The sequence below is a fragment of the Charadrius vociferus genome, unplaced genomic scaffold (assembly GCF_000708025.1).
Source record: "Charadrius vociferus isolate BGI_N301 unplaced genomic scaffold, ASM70802v2 scaffold2, whole genome shotgun sequence".
Lineage (NCBI taxonomy): Eukaryota > Metazoa > Chordata > Aves > Charadriiformes > Charadriidae > Charadrius > Charadrius vociferus.
In genome coordinates this window covers 2,782,667-2,801,849 of record NW_009647595.1, presented here as the reverse complement: position 1 = coordinate 2,801,849, position 19,183 = coordinate 2,782,667, and the positions used below count along the sequence as shown (strand labels likewise).

The following is a 19,183-nucleotide window of genomic DNA, read 5'->3' as shown; positions in this document are numbered from 1 at the left end:
GATGTTACTACCCTGTTCAGGGGGAATGAGTCAGAACATTCTTTGTAAAGAGAGTAGTACTGCTTGGAGAATACTCAATACCATCAGCAGTTTCACCTAACGTCTTAAATCTAACAAGAAGCATAAAGCTTTGCCCAGTTGCCCTAGCTGAGAAGGATGAGACTGATTCTGGAGGCAACACACGTCTTGCTTTGAAGGTTGAATGTGACCTCTGCTGTCTTCCTTCATTATTCTATGAGAGCATTTGAATACCTGCTCTCACCTCCGCCTCAGCAAAACTTGGTGGTTCACTTCAACTAACAATCCTAATTGGAATTTCTTACAAAAAGAAAGTCTTGTTTCAAATGTCAAGAGCGCTAATTCCCTTTATATAGTGCAGTTACTTGACTAAGAACAAGCTATCAACCTACTGACGGAACAACTGTCTCCCCTTCCCATAGGAGACATTTTTTCTTGAGCTAAGTGAGAGCGAAAAGAAATCACACTGGACACGCAACTCTCTGCCAACCCCGTGCATCATGAGAACTTTACATTCCAAGCAGAACCCTTGGCACTGGTCTATCCCCTGAAGCCCAAATAACAGTGCGACCTACAATCCCCCAAATCCTGCTGGCTTTTACAGTAACAAATTCCATGGGCAATACTCACTGTTGGGCCAGGAGGTCCTTGTGGGCCTGTGGGTCCATCTTTGCCAGGAAGGCCCTATAAAAGAGAAATACATGCAATTTTATCAGATTTTTATATGTACGTCATGAATCGGTTCCATTTCATCTAGAAGACTTTTTTGTTGTTGTTCTTTTCTTAAATTAATAACCGGTGGTAGTGGTTTCTCAGAAGAAAATTCCCTTATTTGCCCTGAGGAGGGTTTATTTCTGAAAAGGAGCTATAGTGTTGCCAATATTTAAAAAAAAAAAAATAATTAAATCCAACTAGTCTCACTATACTTTTGTAGCAAGAAGCAGCAATGCAAAATTCTTTGTACTGTCATTTTTCACCTCTGAATGAATTTCAATTATAACACTGCTGTAGTAAGGCAAATGAGAGCGTTTGCTGTCAAGACTTCTCTACCACAAGATGGGTCACACTTCTACATCTGTTCTCACTGGTTGCAACTATTCAGAGTCCTGCTGATTAAGTGCTGAAAGATGGCAACTGAGAGTCTCTCTCTCTGCCCAGCAATACTGTACATATGTACTAGCTATCACCGAGGTCCTGATTCAGGAAGCAGCAGGAATGCTCATGTGGTTTACATTACGAACGTGCTTCACAGCTTCCAGAAACGAGAGCCAAAACCTAAAGATAACTTGGAAACTGGAAAGCAAGCAAATCATAGAAAAAAGGCGGACCAGATGTAAAAGAAAATACACTATTAATACAGTATTCGTGCAAATGAACCAATATGCACGCTTTGTATCCACATGCTATAAAGCATAGGTTTCTGAACAGCCTGGTGGTAAGTCAGTTCTCTAATTACTACGCAGCCTAAAAAGGAGAAATATGATCTTATCTGTGGCTCAAGACCAGAATATGGAGGAGAGAGCACAAGGAAAGAGAGGGTTTGAAAGTCTTTATGCTGACAAACACAGTAAAGAACCTTCTAGACCTCAGTATCTGAGAGAGCTTCAGAAAAAAAATAATCACATCTTTTTAATTTTGTACTTTTCTTCTGAAACTTTATTTATGACACAGTTTTAGTAATGAATATAGCATGAACTACTAGTTTTATGCTTTACATAATTTGGAAACTATGATTCAAATCTGCTCTCACATGGCATTAAAAAACTGGTTGGGGAATATTATCTGCCATGTACCTGGAAAGGATTTTTTAAAATTCCACCAGAAGGGTGTTTCAATGATAAAATAAGCCCCATAGGCAACTCCCATTATGTCATCTATGCATCCTTAGTCTTGATAAGGGAATAATTTCTTATTTCACAGTGTAGCCAGATGGTTCCTGAAGCTGCAAGGACCAAAGCAGCTTCCCTATCACAGTAAGAACTAAAGCAAACGTAATAGCTAAGTGGTGTTGAAATAAAGATACTAGTAGTGTCTCTATCACACCAGTTTTAAGACACATACAAAGAAAAAATTGTAAGCCTAGCTCCATGAAATAAATTTGCAAAGGAAAGTGTGTTAAGTCTTCAAAACTGGTGTTTCTAGAGGAAACAAAGAATAGTATAAGGCATCTTGAAATGCATTAAAAATTATAAAATAGGGTTTCTGATATCCTCTGGAAGAAGCATTTAGTTGTGAACAATGTTCTGAAAAATTCGATGATAGCTATTCACAGTTTTATAATAACATGGAAGTCCATAAAGACAATGCAAACTAGACTTGTTTTTGTAACAGTAAAACCTTCAAGAAGATGACATACTTGTCTCTAAATTGGAGAGACATGGATTTGACGGATGGACCACTCAGTGGATAAGGGGAGGGACTCTTTATCAGGGAGTGTAGTGATAGGACGAGGGGTAATGGCTTTAAACTGAAGAGGATAGATTAAGATTAGGTATTAGGAAGAAATTCTTTACTGTCAGGGTGGCGAGGCACTGGCACAGGCTGCCCAGAGAAGTTGTGGATGCCCCATCCCTGGAAGTGTTCCAGGCCAGGCTGGATGGGGCTTGGAGCAACCTGGTCTAGAAGAAGGTGTCCCTGCCCACGGCAGGGGGGTTGGAACTAGATGATCTTTAAGGTCCCTTCCAACTTAAACCATTCTATGATTCTAATATGTTCCATATATTCTACATGAATATATTTTGAAACTTGAGCCTGACTTCAAAGATGTAAATAAAATGGGAATCGTATCCTATACGTTTGAGGAGCAGCAAACTAACTAAAAGCTTTTCAACATTTTCCTTTCCATAAAAAGTAAAGAAAAAATCTGTCTACATCAGGCTGAATATGATTCTGTGATAATTCTATTTACAAGTATGTTTCACTTTTCAAAGCAAAGATATAAATATTTGCATTTATTTTTGATAGTCCTAAAGCAGGATGAAAACTGGTTGTACCCTCTTAAGGGCTTAATTTAACTAGGAGGAGGCAAATGTAGAACTTTTCACCAACTTCTGTAGATTCTCACCGATTTACTGTAGATTCTCACGAACTTGTCAAGAAAAATAATGCTGTACGTCCCTCCCTTCTCTCATCCCAGTCAAAGAGTAGAACTAACAGGATGATCAGAATTACGTTTTCTTTGAATATATTTCACAATTTCTTTCTTCTGAGCAGTATTCTCACTTTTGGCTGCTCAAGAATCATCTCCTGTCTATTTTCCTAGGATTCATTTCTCTTGGCACTGTGTCTGTATTGCTTGGCCACAAAAAATTGCCTCCTACTGTATTTGTTAGATGTGAAAATTGCTATTTAGAAATGAAGTCAAAGAGAGGTTTGGTTCAAGAAAGAGTATGGCAATACCTCTTCTTTCATGCAGGTAAAAGACCAAAGATATTTATTTGTGCTGCCAACAGGGTTAGATGATGGTGTTACTCAGACCATCTAATGGCCAGAACAGATCTGATACTTATTCTGAACTTGTGAGTAGTGAGCAGAGGAGATTAGTAGGTACCAGGAAATTGGCAGGAAGACTGGGAATGTTTTTCTTCTGGCTCTTTCTCTCATTATTTTTGGTCTGTGTAATGTAGAAGATAATAGAGCACTGTGAGAATTCACAAACTTGTATTCTGAGCACTGAAACCTTAAAGATATTATTTACTCTCCCATTTATTTAAGTCTCCTCTTTGCTTAACCGTCTCCAGAATGACTGGGGGAATTACATACTACAATGCAGTCACTTCCAGGATAGGAAAAACTCTGTAAGAACCACTGAATCTCCTCCATGGAGCTGCATGTCCATGAGCAGGATGGGACAGATTTTGATGTGTGACCTCAGATGTAGAATCATAGAATCACAGAATGGTTTGGGTTGGAAGGGACCTTTAAAGGTCATCTAATCCAACCCACCTGCAATAAGCAGCGACACCTTCCTTCAGGTTGCTCAGAGCCCTGTCAAACCTGACCTAGAACATTTCCAGGGATGGCACATCTACCACCTTTCTGGGCAACCTGTGCTAGCGTAAAGTGTTCCAGTTTCAGTTCCCTAATTGTAAAAAATTTCTTCCTTATATCCAGTCTAAATCATCCCTCTTTTAGTTTAAAACCATTACCCCTTGTCCTGTCACAGCAGGCCCTGCTAAAAAGTTTTGCCCCACCTTTCTTGTTAGCCCCCTTGAAGTACTGAAAGGCTGCAATAAGATGTCCCCACAGCCGTCCCTCTTCCAGGCTGAACAACCCCAACTCTCTCAGCCTGTCTTCAGCGGAGAGGTGTTCCATCCCTCTGATCATTTTTGTGGCCCTCCTCTGGACCCACTCCAACGGGTCCATGTCTTTCCTGTGCTGAAGGCCCCAGAGCTGGACATGGTACTCCAGGTGGGGTCTCACCAGAGCAGAGTAGAGGGGCACAATCACCTCCCTCGACCTGCTGGCCATTCTTCTTTTGATGAAGCCCAGGATACGGTTGGCAAACTGCACGTAGGGCGATTTAGAATCACGATGCATATTAGTTTGGAAGGTTAACTTAAATCAGGACATATTTTGCTAGTGGCGTGAAAAACAGTTACAGCGAAACAGTGTAGATATGATTTTTTATAAGGGATTTTATTTACCAGAATACAAATGGCATCACAGAATCTAGGCACCACCTAAATCCCTGTAAAATCTCAAGTCTGCTGAAGTCAGTACTGCTGCTGACCTCACTATAAACTTTTTAGCTTTCGGTAGCCTGGAATTTGTTTGGGGTACTTGTGGAGAGGTGATTTTTCAAGTAGGAGTAGATACTGGCAAAACCTTAAGTGAAGCTACTGAGCCCGGTCTTGAAAGACTTTCATGTATAGCCCTTAAAAAAACCACTGCAGCCTGGGACCCAGGACTGCATATATTTTTTTTTTCTTCTTCTTCTTTTTCTGAAGAAAAATTGAAAAATGAATGAAGATAAACCAATCTGCCCATCTCTCTCAAGATAAACCACTGTGACCTTCAGAGAAATACTACTAAATGCTATGTCAGTGTATTAATCTGAGGTGTAGCTTGGTAAGCTTAACGCTGTTTAAACTATCTGACCAGAGGAAAAAGAGATGTAACCACTCTTCTTAGAGGGGCACAGCAATGGGACAACAGGCAACAGACACAAGTGGAAACAGGGGAAATTATGATTAGACGTTAGAAAAAAACCCGTTACAATGAAGGTGGTTAAATTAATACTGTCATGGGTTGCCCAGAGAGGTTGTGGAATCTTCATACTTGGAAGTGTTCAAGACTCAAGTGAACATGGACCTGAGCAACATCATTTGATCAGACCTGTTTTGAGCAGACTGTTGGACTAGATGACCTCTGAAGATCCCTTCCAACTTTAATTTTACAATTCTATAAATCCCACTAAAACACTGCGCATCTAAACTCCCCACCGGAAATGGCTTCTGATCTATGCTGTCCCCTGAACAATGTCCCAAAAGAGCTGGCCCAGCCCAATGTTGCCAAGAGGAATGAAAAGCATTAGACTGCAGAGGTCACTAGCCAATGCTCAAAATCATGTTCTGGCAGTATCTAATTTACCAGTCTATAGACAAAGGCTTTGTGTCTCATAGCTGGTCTCTTTGCCCTCCTGCTCTCAAAGTGAGCTGAACAGGAGCCATTAGGAGCTGAAGAAATGCTTAAGAGACTGAATCATCCTTTCCAGCAGTTAGACTTACTGCAGACCAGTGTCTTCAAGCAGGATAAGGCAGCATTGGCCAATGCTTCTGGACTCCAAACTAGCTGTAGCAGCTCAGCAAGAGAAATCAATCACTTGACAGTTTAACTCGGTGGTCCCACCCCTAGCAGACGTATAGGGAACCACATCCAACAGAGCTTCCTCCAGAACTTTTTAGCCTACTAAGGAAGAATCATGCCTCTTTGCCAACGAGAAGCTTGGCCAAGAGAAGACACCCCTTAGGAAACCACCAGGCAACAGCAAGCAGTAACAACATCATGAGCACTAGATATATAAACTTGGGAATCAGAACAATGGGGATCCTTCTCTGCATTGGGTCATCAAGCGGAGCGTGCTTGCCACTCAGGATGACAGATTAGGCTTCTCTTGTTGCAGCTGTGTAGGTCTGTCTTCTCACGTGGCCTGCACTTCACAAGAAAGAACAGGGATTGCAATTGTGACCTGACCTTGGATAGTAGCCATGGAGATATGGGAAAGGAAAGACTTTTCTCCTCTCTACCTACATAGGGTCAGTTTGAGTCTGCTTCCAAACTTTATACTCTTGGCTGAAAGAAATGACCCAAAAGCACATGAGAGTTTAATTACTGTCTACATACTCACCAGAGGCATGATGTCAGTTTGGATTCTCTCACATGTGCAATTCAAGCTATATCTTTCAACATGATACAATTGGGAGAGTTGGTGGAAAAACACAATCTGTTCTTTTTAGTAAAACCTCTCTATATTGCCAGCTACAAAGACGGGACAGCAAAAGACGACACCAGACAACCACAGTCCCAGCCATACAATAAAAAGAAACCATTTTCTATTTTAGAAAATCTTTTATGACACTCTTTTATAACTGGAAGCTGGTGAGAGGTGAGGGAACTGTTCCTCGTGTGGAGTCTGTGATGTAGACTTAAACCAGTTACCAGACAGGTACAAAATATTAACATGCATATTCAGAAAGTTTGCCTTATTATCAGAGAACGCATTTTTTACTCTGATTCAACCTTCACACAGTATTTTTATTATATCCCACACTTTTTCATAGGGAGAGTATTTCATTATGAAAATGATCTTTGAATGAGTTCATGCAACTGACAGGGGAGATGCTTTATTTCTTAATGAGGTACTAAAAACCAAGAAAGACAAATTAACCAGGGACTAAAAAGCAGTACAGAAATATAAGAACCTTTATAGACTAATTCTTGAATTAAAACATTAGGAGGAAAAAAAAAAGACCTTTTCTCAACTGATTTCAAAAATAAAAACAGAAAATATGAACACTAGAAAGAAAAAAAAAAAAAAGGAAGGAAGAAGAACTGTAAAAGTGAAGTGATTCCAACTACCAGCAACTGGAAGGAAAAAAAAAATCTCCATTGCAGGATTTCTTGAGTCTAATATCACATTATCCCCAGTTCAGCAAAGCTCTCGGAGATCTCCCAATAAATATCAGTCCCGTGCTTACCTCCCATTAAAGTAAGTGTGATTTAGCCATCTGTTTAAGTACTTTGCAGCACTGGTACCACTATAATTAAAATATTTCAATGAAAAATAAATACTAAAGAGGAAATGATAGCTAAGCTAAGAATAACATAGAAAAATCTCAGTTCTAGTAGTATAATAGCTGCAAAACAGTTTGGCATCTTGGCTAACAGAAGGAAGCCCAACAAAGGGAATATTATACAAAAAGGCAATTTACTTCTCAGGAATTTTCCAGTTCCCCTTTGCTGTTGCTGCAGTTATGTCCTTTAGAATTATGCCTTTCTGAAGCACTTGGCCTTCAAAGAGACTGTGGTGAAATCATTGGTTTGAATCTTCACCCATTAAAAGTAATTTTATGTTGTCGTAACTTCACAGGAATCAAATGAGTTACACCACCATAAAATTAGTGTAACATAATTATTTGTTGTCATAGAAATAATTACTGCCGGACAATATTGCATAAAGGTTGAACAGAGACAATCACAGGTTAACAGACCTAATTTTATGAGATCTAGGCTATTTATCCAGCTCCTTTGATTAACACCAGAAGAAAGTGAACACATGAACAAAGCATTACTACCATATCCACAAAACCTGGCAATTTATGCAATTGCCCTACCTTATCATAGACAACACGGGGGTTTTTCACAGAGCAGCACTGCATGACCTTTCCAGGCTGTATCAAAAGCCTTTGCTGCACTAGCCCTCCTGCTGGCCTCTCTCAGAAATACCATCTCTCTGCAACAACCTGCCGACTTCCACATGTGGGAAAACTAGACCACTTCTGAACTGCTTGCTGGCTGACATCAAGACACGGCTGAGGGCCTCTACTGCTAAATATGCAGTCGGCTACAGAATAAAGTGAAAACACAGAGTTCTCTTCTCCCTGAACTGCAGAATGCTCACTGTCCCTCATGATCAGGAATGCAGAAAGAAGAGGCACGTTCCACTCACATGTACAGCATCTCACACCAAGTCACTTCAACCTGTCTATGACCAAGATTAGACAGCACAGTGGCAAAAATCCAAATGTCCATCATGCTCCAGGTCTTTATTAACCTGGAGATGAACAGGTGACACCAAGCTTGGGGAATTTAGAGGGGAAAAAATTCAAATACAGTCAAAAAGAAAACATTAAAAACATACAAAAATGAGCTTCCATATAGCAGAAGGCATCACAGTATTTTAAGTAGGAAAAGGAATATATTTACCTTCATATTTCACCACAACTTAATTGAAAATTAGAAGGTTATTCATCTGATTAGAAGGTTATTCATCCAACAATAATGTTGTGTAAATCTTTATCTTAATAAAATTACTTTCTTTTCTTGATTTTAGAGAAAAATAATCTATGCCCAAATTCTACAGTAACTTCAGTGGAATTACTTCTATGCATAAAGATATGCCAATGCTTAAATTCGTAACAGTGAGCTGAAATACACATTTTGCTATAGGGATGATTTTTTTTTATAACAAGGTTTCAGGTTAATGTCAGAAATCCAAAGAAGGTCCAGATTTCTCTGGTTATATGAACGTATACAAAAAAGGATCACGAATATGTAAATTTTGTTCAAGTAAAACTGAAAAGTCGTATTTAATAATGAACTTCTGCTGTAGACAGTAACTTACTATTATGCTAACAGTAACTTTCCAACACCCGTCCAATAATGAAACAAAAGTCTCCCCAAGGAGACAGGAAGGAGGACTTATAGGTTTAACTGCACACAAGAATATGAAGATTTTTTTTTTTATCAATTCCCAGACAGACTGTAAGTATCTTCATTTGTTCTATCAGAAGCAGAATAAGTTTGCCTACATTTTGGTATTATTCTTCACCTTTTCCTCATGTCAGAAGTTTCTACAGGTATTGTTTTACATTGAGTATTAAATGCCTTTGTAGTTGTCTCTGTTATTCATTAATCAGCTAGAAAGCAAATTTAGATCATTGCATTGGCTTGCATGCTGATTATGTACCATTTAACCACCATCTGATTTTAAACGTATAGGAAAATGGAGTAATTGGCAGTGCTGGACATTAGTGACATCTACTCCTATCGAATGCATTAAACATAAAGATAGTGCATGGCTCCCCATCACTCGTCAAGTATTTCTCAACCCTGATCTAGAAGATAGAAGGATGCTCCACCCTATCTCTGTCTACTCTGCTAATTAGCACAGTGATATGGGTCTCCAGGAATGACAGAATACAAGTGACAAACTATAATATATTAACCACGCTGGGAAACATATCCATTCTGGAATGGAAATTCTTAAAACATTTGCAAAACATGTTCATTTTACTTTACCCTTTGACCTTGAACTCCATCTCTTCCGGGTGAACCTGATGCTCCTGGGACACCCTAAGCATTATAAAGAGAGGGCAAATGATGAGATTAAGTTAACAGAATGCAACTAAATCACTTTCCACTGAAACTGCATGACATGCTTTTGGATAAATGTTTTGGATAACTGGAACTGCGGAGTTCAATAATGGGCGGGGCCATAGAGAAGATTCAGTAACAGAAAGTATTTCTGTGAAATGAGAGATGGCTGAACAGGCATTGTTAAAATGCACAGGTTTCATACCCCCTCACCACAATCCTTTGTTAATAACATCGACAATTTTGTCAAGTCAGGCTTCCTGTGCCGCTAAGTTGAAAAGAGAGCTTGATTTTCTACATCGTTCCTGTGTCATGTCATCAGTACCTTAACCTAAATATAGAACTGGTATTTCTCTCTCTCATGGCTAACATGGAATCGGTTACCATGTTGTCTGAAGTATTGCCCCTTTGATATTGCTGCGCTGACCTGCCTGAGCAGGATTACAAGTTACGTCCAGCTGTTCCCTGTTGTTCCGATGAAACATCACTCTCTGGCTCACGAAGGCTGCCCAGCAGCAGTCTGGGACCATTACTGCAGCAGTCCAGAAGGCTAACAAAACTGATTTATGAGGATAGGCTGTATGAGTTTAGTATCCCTAGCACCTAAGAACAAGAAGGGGGACTCTGGTAACAACCAACAAATACTGGAGGGATATAATCAGCAGAAGAGGACCATCTGAAAAGGGAAGAGCAAATGATCCTTGAAAGCAGCAATAAATTGGAATGCAATCTCCAGACTAAATATCAGACACCAAACTGAGTTAAGATTCACTGAATACTTTTTAAGATGCCGATCTTGTGAAAGATGGCATCAGAAAGATCAAGTGCCTGATCTGTCCTCATAGATAATTCCAGGAGGAATTTAATGAGTTTAAAGTGAAAACAAGTAAACACTAATTATTCACTGTGAAAGCAGAAATCTAAAAGTGGACTGTTTCTGAGTCTACAGAGATCCAATTTCAGTGTTTAACAAGGTTAAAATAACCGGTTCTTCAGGCCACAAATGATTTGGTCACTGCACACCAGCATACCCTGGATTCCTGATTCCAAATCTCTGTTCAAATTCACCCCAACAACATGCTTCTCAGAAGTTTTGAATATGTGCCCTAAATTCACAATGATGGTAAGTCAACATTCAAACTTAGTAAGTGACAGGTTAAACAATAACTTAGGGAATACCTGCAGGCCAGGAAAACCAAGATCTCCCTTCTCTCCCTTTTCACCTGGTGGCCCCTGCAAATTAAGAATCACATATAGTAAACCAAAGACATGGTTACTCTCCTATTTTTAATAGTTCCTTTCAGCTTCTCTAGAAAAAAAATAAAACAAGCAACCAATAAGAAAACAGACTTTGCAGAAAACAAACCTACAGACTCTACTTGCAAAACTATAAATGAAGAATTTACAAATATAGAAAATAAAGAAAACAGAACTTATTTTTAAAGACTTCAGAATTAACCTGGCAAAACTATAGCCATATGTCATAAAAAAAATAGTTATTTTCTTTTCTCCCCAAAGGAATCTGTTTCTCTTCAGCCCTCAGAAGTATTTCTTATAATGATGAAACCGACTACGGGAACTAGATGTGTTTCTACAGTATGTATGCATGACAAAGATATACTTTTCTAGAAAATAAACCAATTTTAATTAAATTTTATGCAGAAACATATTTTCTCTATCAAATAACTATTCTTATAATTAATGTATTCTGATTATTCTCTGATGACATCATCATCAAGAACATACAGTTTTGGTAAATCACTTCATTATATTGTACAGCAGTATCCTATAGATGGGGTAAAAAGAAGAAAGTGTATTAAACTGTAGTAAATTTTGAAAACAAGTCTAGCAGAAAAAGTATCTACTACCTTTCCAGGATTGTCTATACCCATCTACCAGAGACGTACATGAAACAAGATTAGTGCTGCTGGTTCATTATTCTACCAATGTGTCTTTATGATGAAATTCTGAGACTTATTTCACAACAGCATTGCAAACTCCAGGCCTAATCATCTCCTCTGATGATAGATTCTGTAAGTATAATGAATACTATTGCTTAATTTTGGCAGCGAATGTGATGTTCTTGCTTGGGTATACCTTTCAAGTCAGAACTGATCTGCAATACCAAAGCCCCAAAAAGATAAAAAATAAACATTTTGGTTTGGGGCCATGTTACAACCCCCACTGCAATTTTTTTCACTTGTCTCCAGGCTTGGATGCTAATACCTGGGTCATATTCAAGCTGCGATCAAATAGGTTCAGCTAAGTAAAAGTTCAGATCCAAATAAAAACAGGAATGTTGGCACTGAACCCACATCCACTGTAGGTTAAACACAAATCTGTGATTTCACCTCAAATATTGAAATTCAGATTCTGATCAGGACACCTAAAGATATTTTGGTCCAGTCTAAGATACGTGCTGTTCAAAACATCACAAGAAAGAACTCTATTGATTTTTTAAGTCTCACTGGAAGCCCTTGAATAGAAAGTCCACTGGGTCCTTGTGGTCCTGGAGGTCCTTGTGGTCCAGGAACACCAATTTCACCTCGAGGTCCATCTGGTCCCTAAAGTAGCACAGGACATAAGTTAAACTCTTATCATATGGACAAAGGAAGCTTCTGTTTGAAGAATTAAATACCAATAGACTCAAAAATACCAGAAATGTGGGTTAACATTTGATTGAGCAGTTAGGGTTCAATTTAAAACTGTCTGGTTCCTTTATAAATACTAAAAATGAAGATTTATGCTGTGACAGCAGCACTCTTGAATTTTATATCTTTTATCAAGGAACAAACAGGACAAGCAATTGTTATGAAAAAAGACACACCAAACGCCAATGGCATTTCACTATGCTTTTTCTTTGGCGACATCAGAGACAATCTGGAATTCATTTCAAGCTTTACGTGCAGCAGAGATAAACCAAGAACCTGTGCATCTGTCAAATGTAAAGTGCTGTACAAAGTACCTTTGGACCTGGATCGCCACGATGGCCTTTGGCACCTCTGACACCTGGACCACCCTGTGAAGCACAAGCACAGGACTTGCTGAAAACCAAAACTCTCAAATAAACAAAAATGAAATCCAGAGAAGCCCAAACAGTTTTTTCTTGTTCCTGAATCAGTGTTCAGGAATCAGTGAATATCCTGTCCATATCCTTCCACTGGAGTAATTAAACTGAGAACATATTTAAGTGTAGCCATACACAGGAACAGATTTAAACACAGATGTGACTGCTTTCTAAAGCCAAGAATGCACACCACGTAAGCATCAAAATAACACAGAAAGCTACAGTAGGGATGGAAATGTATACATGTGGTCATGGGTTCCCCTCCAGTAGCTGAAACCTGCACATCTGTCTGTTCTCACCAAAATCACCACATTGTTAAAGGCTGAGTTTCCAATGACTCGAGAATACTTTTCATCAAGGACAACTCCAGGATATACTCGACTTGCCATGGTTTAATTTAGAGCTACTTTTAGGTAAAATACTCTTTTGTCCATTTTTCTCTTTTTCGCTTTCTTCAGTGGTGCCTACATCTGTTAATCATTTATTAACCAACTGTTGCCTTTTTTATTAGTATCATCTGAGACACTGGAGTTGCATATATCTATGGATGGCTGCCATGAACGTGTTTTGCATATACATGCTGCATATGCTTTGTCCTCTAGGATAGCATAAAGATTTTATTTTTTCAGATCAATTTCCCTCTTCCCCCATCTGAGTATATTAATCTCTTGTGCTATGATCTTTACAGGGATTTGGCTCTTCTTTGTACTCAAAAAGGACCTCGTGCAACTAGGCACCATAACTGAATAGCGTTCTTTAGAGGCTACAATAAGTACTTATAAAAGTAACAGCATTAAGGACATAAAAACAAAATATGCATATCAGATTAAATGCATACGTAGTATCTGTGGGACTTTAAATAGGAATACCAATAACAGAAATGCTTGGAAGTGCCAGAGTACTCTTGCTCTTCAATGAAGGTACCATGATACAGTCTTCATATGTGTGATCACAGACCAGTTTTCTACTCCTTGTCCCAGCTCCTTCAGTCTTTTCCCTTCCATCCCACATCTCTACAGCCACAACCCATTCCGTCACAGTCAGCTCCGACCCTAAAATCTCATCCCATGCTCTCCACAGAACGGTGTTCCAGTTGCCAGTTCCCAAATTCCAAGTCATCTCATTTCTGCATTCCAGCCCAGTAGCTCCCTCTGCCCTTTCTCCTGCCTCTGTCTTTCTCCTGTCTCAGATTAAAAATTCCTGTGCAAATACTCAACAAAATAACTGCAACTTATTAACATCAAAAAAATCACACCGTTTTCTCCCATTTCATTCTCACAAACAGATTACATTTAACTGAGTAAGAATATATACTTAAAAATAGCCTGATGCTGAGCCATTAAATCATATGCCTTAAGATTCACACTGGGTTTGGTACACTTATCCATGTTTTGAGCCCAGTAACCTTTGCATGGTAAAAGCACATGTTCCAGAAAAGCATTGACTTAAGATGAAAACATCAGAAGAGCCTCTCTCATTTTGCTAATAAACTTGTTCCGGTGGTTATTCCCCAGCACTACTAAGCTGGTGTGACTAATTTCAGATTTTTCATTGCTTTGGCTTCTACTTCTAGCCAAGAATTCCTGTTACGCCTTCTTCTCTTATTTTAAATAAGTTCTTAATAGCCAGTACTTTCTCCCAGAAACAGATCTTAATCAACCGTTATCAAGTCACCCTCTTATTTCTTTTTAATAGTTGCACTATAATGAATAATATGAAGCACTGGAAGCTTTTCTTCGCAATTAAATTTCTCCAGTCCTCCAATATTTTTTGTCTCCTTCACCTTCTCCAGTTCTGCAGCGCTCCTTTCAAATGCAGGCAGCAGGTTTGTGTGATATCTTACTTTTACTTTGCATGGAGAACTTCAGACAGCATGATCAAATTCTGGCAAAGATGATGCCATAAAAACAGTATCCCGTAATAAAAACTGCCAGATAATCCTAACTCTAAATGATACTTTGTCTTACCCAAAATGGCCCACTTCCTAAAAGAGCTTAAAAAAAATATTTCCAGAGTTACTATCCCAAAAAAATTGAAGCCTTTTATTTGGTGTCTTTTTAGTCTAATGTCTAAAACTGGCTACATGGTAGAATCCTGATCCCTTAAACAGAAAAATCCTTGGCTTAGAGAAAAGTCACATGACTTTTTAACGACTTGGAGCAGTCTTGACCAGACATCGCATATTTGACTTTCTGACTTTTGGTCGGCACAGAGATGAACACTGACTTTATTCTTTTGCTCTGCTTTTTCCTAGGCCTCTTACTTTTTTCCAGAGCTATGCCATCTAACTGTCTGGCAAAAAAGTATCACTCCTAAGAGGCTGAGTTCCAGAATCACATACTCCCCTGCCTAGGCAGTCATCTTTCTGCTTGATTTTAAGCCTCCTCTTGCATGGCACTATGCTACTCAAAATATTGTTAATCCTAAATGTAATAAATAGCAGTACATTATTTTACTGCTGGATTCAGCTTTGGCAATTCTGATCTGTGTATGTTTTGAACTATAGTAACACACATCCTTACAGTCAAATAGTTTTAAAATATTTTTCATTTTACTGTGAAATGTGGTCAAACTACTCAATTTCAGTAGCATTTGTGTGTGAATTATCCCATTGTCTTTTTCACAGACACAAATTGGACACCTATATACAGAAATTAAAACCTTAATCCATACTTGATTTATAACCTGCATTCAAATAGGAGAGCAGAATAATTTTTCCTTGTTCAAGATACACTTCTTCAGTGAATTTTCTCTTGAGTTCTTTTTCAAGTTTTTTCACCAGAGCTTGAAGAACAGTTCTTGCAGAAAGACTAACCTCCGAGTTGTTCATAGGATAAATGTCTGCTGGGATCTACTAAATGAATGTCTTACATGCAAGTTAATTTTGTTGTTGAACATGTATCTCCTGTAATTTGTATACTTTAACCTTTTCAGAAACTTATTTTCCTTTGTGTTCTTCACTGGCTCTTTCTCTTCAAAACATGCTCTTGGAGCATCCAGGACACAGTATGAGTAGAGAAACACACAGTTCAAACTTGTTCACCAGAGGGCCTCACCTCAAGCTAACTTAGCAAGCCAATCAGAGTTATCAAACTAGTTGTAAAAGAAAAAAAAAAATAAATACCACATGACTGTTCTACAAACATTTACCTCTTTTCCAACACTTGAAACTCTTGAAACTTGCCAACACTTGAAACTCTAATTTAACAATATTAGTTATACAATAATAGGATATTCACATGTCTTGGAAGGACTATTTGATTACAGTTGACTACAAACCCATATAAAACCTTACCGGTGGTCCAGGAGGTCCAAGGGGACCCTTATTAGCTTCTGAGCAGGAACAAGCATGAGGAAGGGCAGGGCAATTTTCTTCATCTCTCTAAGGAAAGATCAAGATAGGAAGAGAATGAAGTCCAAAACTTTGGTTTAGAAGTTAAGAATGTTATGAATCTAAGACATAGCACTATGTGGATGCCTCAAAAGCACCTACTTGATTTACAAACATACATCACATTGACTTTCAATAGGACAAGTAATCCAAGCAGACTTGAGCTTTTTTGAAAACTCTTAACCATCCATTTCCATTAAAACATTTGTCTCAACAAAGGGGAAAGTAAAAGGTAAATTCTACAGTTACTGAAGGAGGTTTCTTACCAAGCCAGGAAGCTCACAACATTTGTCCCGATTGGCCCATGAGGTAGCACAAACAATGTCAAACATCTGTAACTGCAACTGTTTCAAAACAAGGGTGATGGACAAAATGACGATTAGTTGTAAGATCGGTGCAAAATGGAGCCATCAGCAAGAAAAGCTATCTTGATTTGAGCACCCAGATTAGACAGAAGAAAAGGTATCGACTGAAAGCAGCTAGCCACAAATACGCTAACTAAACAGTAAAAGGCTTGTGTTCTAACCAACCTCTCCAAACTATCAGACTTTATGTGGAATAAGCAAGCTGTTTAAGGTTAAATGCTGCAGGCATTTGTTGGATTGGACTGCTTTCCTCCATTAAATTCCTGATTTTGCCCAACGGTGCCTCCCAATACTTTTTTCTAGCAAAGGAGGTGAGAGACAGGCAGAAGAGAGCTCAGCTTCGTAATTTCTCTTAACTCACTGGTATGGTGCTCAGATTTTATCTGGGACAAGGTCTACTGTAGCATATTACTTACACTGGAGCTGAGCCACAAATAATATTTATCATCTTCTCCGATTTTATTGTACTTTAAAATATGCCTTCTCTTATCCATATTATCCCCAGGCAACTTAAGTTTAAGTATGGTGAAAAGCTTGCTCAACACATGACAACACTGGGCAGAAAATTCCCACCACGGGTCTGGGAACATGGTTTGGACAAGAATTTAATCTACAAGAACACACACATTTGGTAAAAATAATGGCTGCTAGGTACTCAGAAACAATATACTAAATAGGACTCAGTGGTAAAACCAATTGTCTCCTTTAGAGCCTTGAACTGAACAAAGGGGTCTAGAGAGATGAAGCTTTTTTCTGTTACTATTTCTATTCTTTTTCCATGCCTCATTTATGTGCATACTGAATAGAGAGGGGAATGGAACAGAACATCCCATTAAATTAACCCCACATGTTAAAAAATGTGAGGAACTGTTAGAGATAGAACTCTCTTTGGTTTTGCTCCCATTATTATTTTCAGTGGCATTATTTTAACACTAGAACAAAGGAGTGAATTTAAAGACTTTCTTAAAAATAGATTGCTTCTAAAGCTGTTAAAATGAACTACATACGTGCACCTTTGGTTTTGCCTAATTTTTTTTTCTTATATAAGTCAACTATTGTATTTTAAAGAAAGGAATACTTTCATACACATAGAAATTCTTCTTACCTGCCAGCAGATTAGCTGGTTTGTAGATACGCTGTACTACAGATGCAGACTCACGTGAGCTGGCTCCATGCTAAACACTGTCGACAGTTGCAGTGTAGCATGAAGGCAATTTTTAGACCCTTGGTTTGGCTCCACAAAAGTCTTTCCAAAGTCCAACAAGACTGTGTCTCTGGCTATGTGAAATGCAAGCTGACTCCATGTGGAGCCACTTAGATGCCTCTTCACTACCAGTCCCAAAGCTACTAATTCCAGGAGGACTTATTAGCGTGAGCACAGTAGCACATGAATGTACTGCTCTGGGACCCAGAATGACCATTTGCATGATATTACACTCAAGCAAAGAAGACATCCCAGAAAAGGTGTGCAGAAACACCTGAGCTGGTTGTGCAGAAAGCAGCTTCGGTTCAGAAGTTGTATTGCCATTTTTTCCATAACCCAATCCATCCCAAGCTACTCTATTATCCTGAACAATGGAAGGTTGATTGAATTGGCTAAATTTACGCAGTCCTACACAGGCGTGTATATGCATTCGTTTTCTCTGGATTAGACAATCTAGAGATCCATAGTGATTTCTAGCACGTTGGTGTAAAATAAAGAGCAAACAGACATTCCCTGAATTGCTGTATTCACCATCCAAATGTTGAATGACTCAGTATTCTTTTTTTTAAATATTATGTGGGTTGCTCTGACTCAAGCTAAATAGTTAAACAAAGCTTTCTTTGCTACTGTTAAACTTTTATTCATAATTCTCTGTATTCATAGTGATTTTGCTTTCTAAATACCCAGCCCTGCAAGCAGAACCAGTAAGAAAAGTCTGCCCACCCTCAACCAATCAGGCTACAGTTCTGCAAAGATTTCTGAAGTGCAGACCACGTCACACATTACTTTTTTTAACAGCACATATGCACGGAGGTAAATAAGTTAAATTTAAAAGAAAAGGAAACATCTATAAAGAGAAGGTTTGTGAACTGTAAACAAACAATGTTTTAAAGCTGGACTTTTCATTCAATCCCACCAAAGGAATAAAGAGCATTACTCTCTGCATGTCACAGTCAGTTTTCATTGCCCTAGCGGGCTGGAGCGCCTAATCCAGAGATTAAGGGATGTTCAAAGGGCTTAGGCACACCTTTAACCTAATCCCCTTTCTGTCCTATCTATCTCTGTTTCCGTCTGTTCATTGAACTGTTGCACACCATAGGCATCGACAGGAAAAAAAACTCTGATACAATTCTATTCCTTCAAAAAGGAAATGTTTTGCAAAATTCAGGTGATTGCACTGGATTCATTTATTAAAAAAAAAAAAAAACAAACAACAAAACCCCCGCCATACTAAAACCATTCTGACAACATTAAACTCTTCCACACAAATAACAGTCAGAACAAAACATCCAAAATTTTATTCCAAAGTAACTGCCTGCCTGTTTTTATTTTATGTAATAACCATCTCTAAGATAAAAGTATTCCATGAAAATACAGCTGATGAAAAAAAGAACTTTTCAGCACTATCAGTAAACCTCAATTTTCATATCAATTCAAAAGAATTTTCAAAATGTTTTACAAAAAGGAATTTTTGTTGCACGCATGCCTTCTTGAGCCTCTTAAAACTGAAGATAGTGGAATGGACTAAATCTCAGTATGCT

General features: G+C 38.5%; 1 protein-coding gene across 1 annotated transcript in view; it reads right to left on the bottom strand.

Moving 5' to 3' along the window:
• COL14A1 (collagen, type XIV, alpha 1) overlaps window positions 1-19,183 on the bottom strand; it is a 119,147-nt gene that overhangs the window by 17,571 nt on the left and 82,393 nt on the right. Inside the window, exons 34-40 of the mRNA XM_009881035.1 lie at window positions 16,340-16,417; window positions 15,978-16,064; window positions 12,581-12,634; window positions 12,084-12,179; window positions 10,795-10,848; window positions 9,541-9,594; window positions 649-702 (exon numbers count right to left, since the gene is read on the bottom strand). Coding sequence (XP_009879337.1) covers window positions 649-702; window positions 9,541-9,594; window positions 10,795-10,848; window positions 12,084-12,179; window positions 12,581-12,634; window positions 15,978-16,064; window positions 16,340-16,417 — 477 coding nt within the window. The remainder of the gene's footprint in view (window positions 1-648; window positions 703-9,540; window positions 9,595-10,794; window positions 10,849-12,083; window positions 12,180-12,580; window positions 12,635-15,977; window positions 16,065-16,339; window positions 16,418-19,183) is intronic.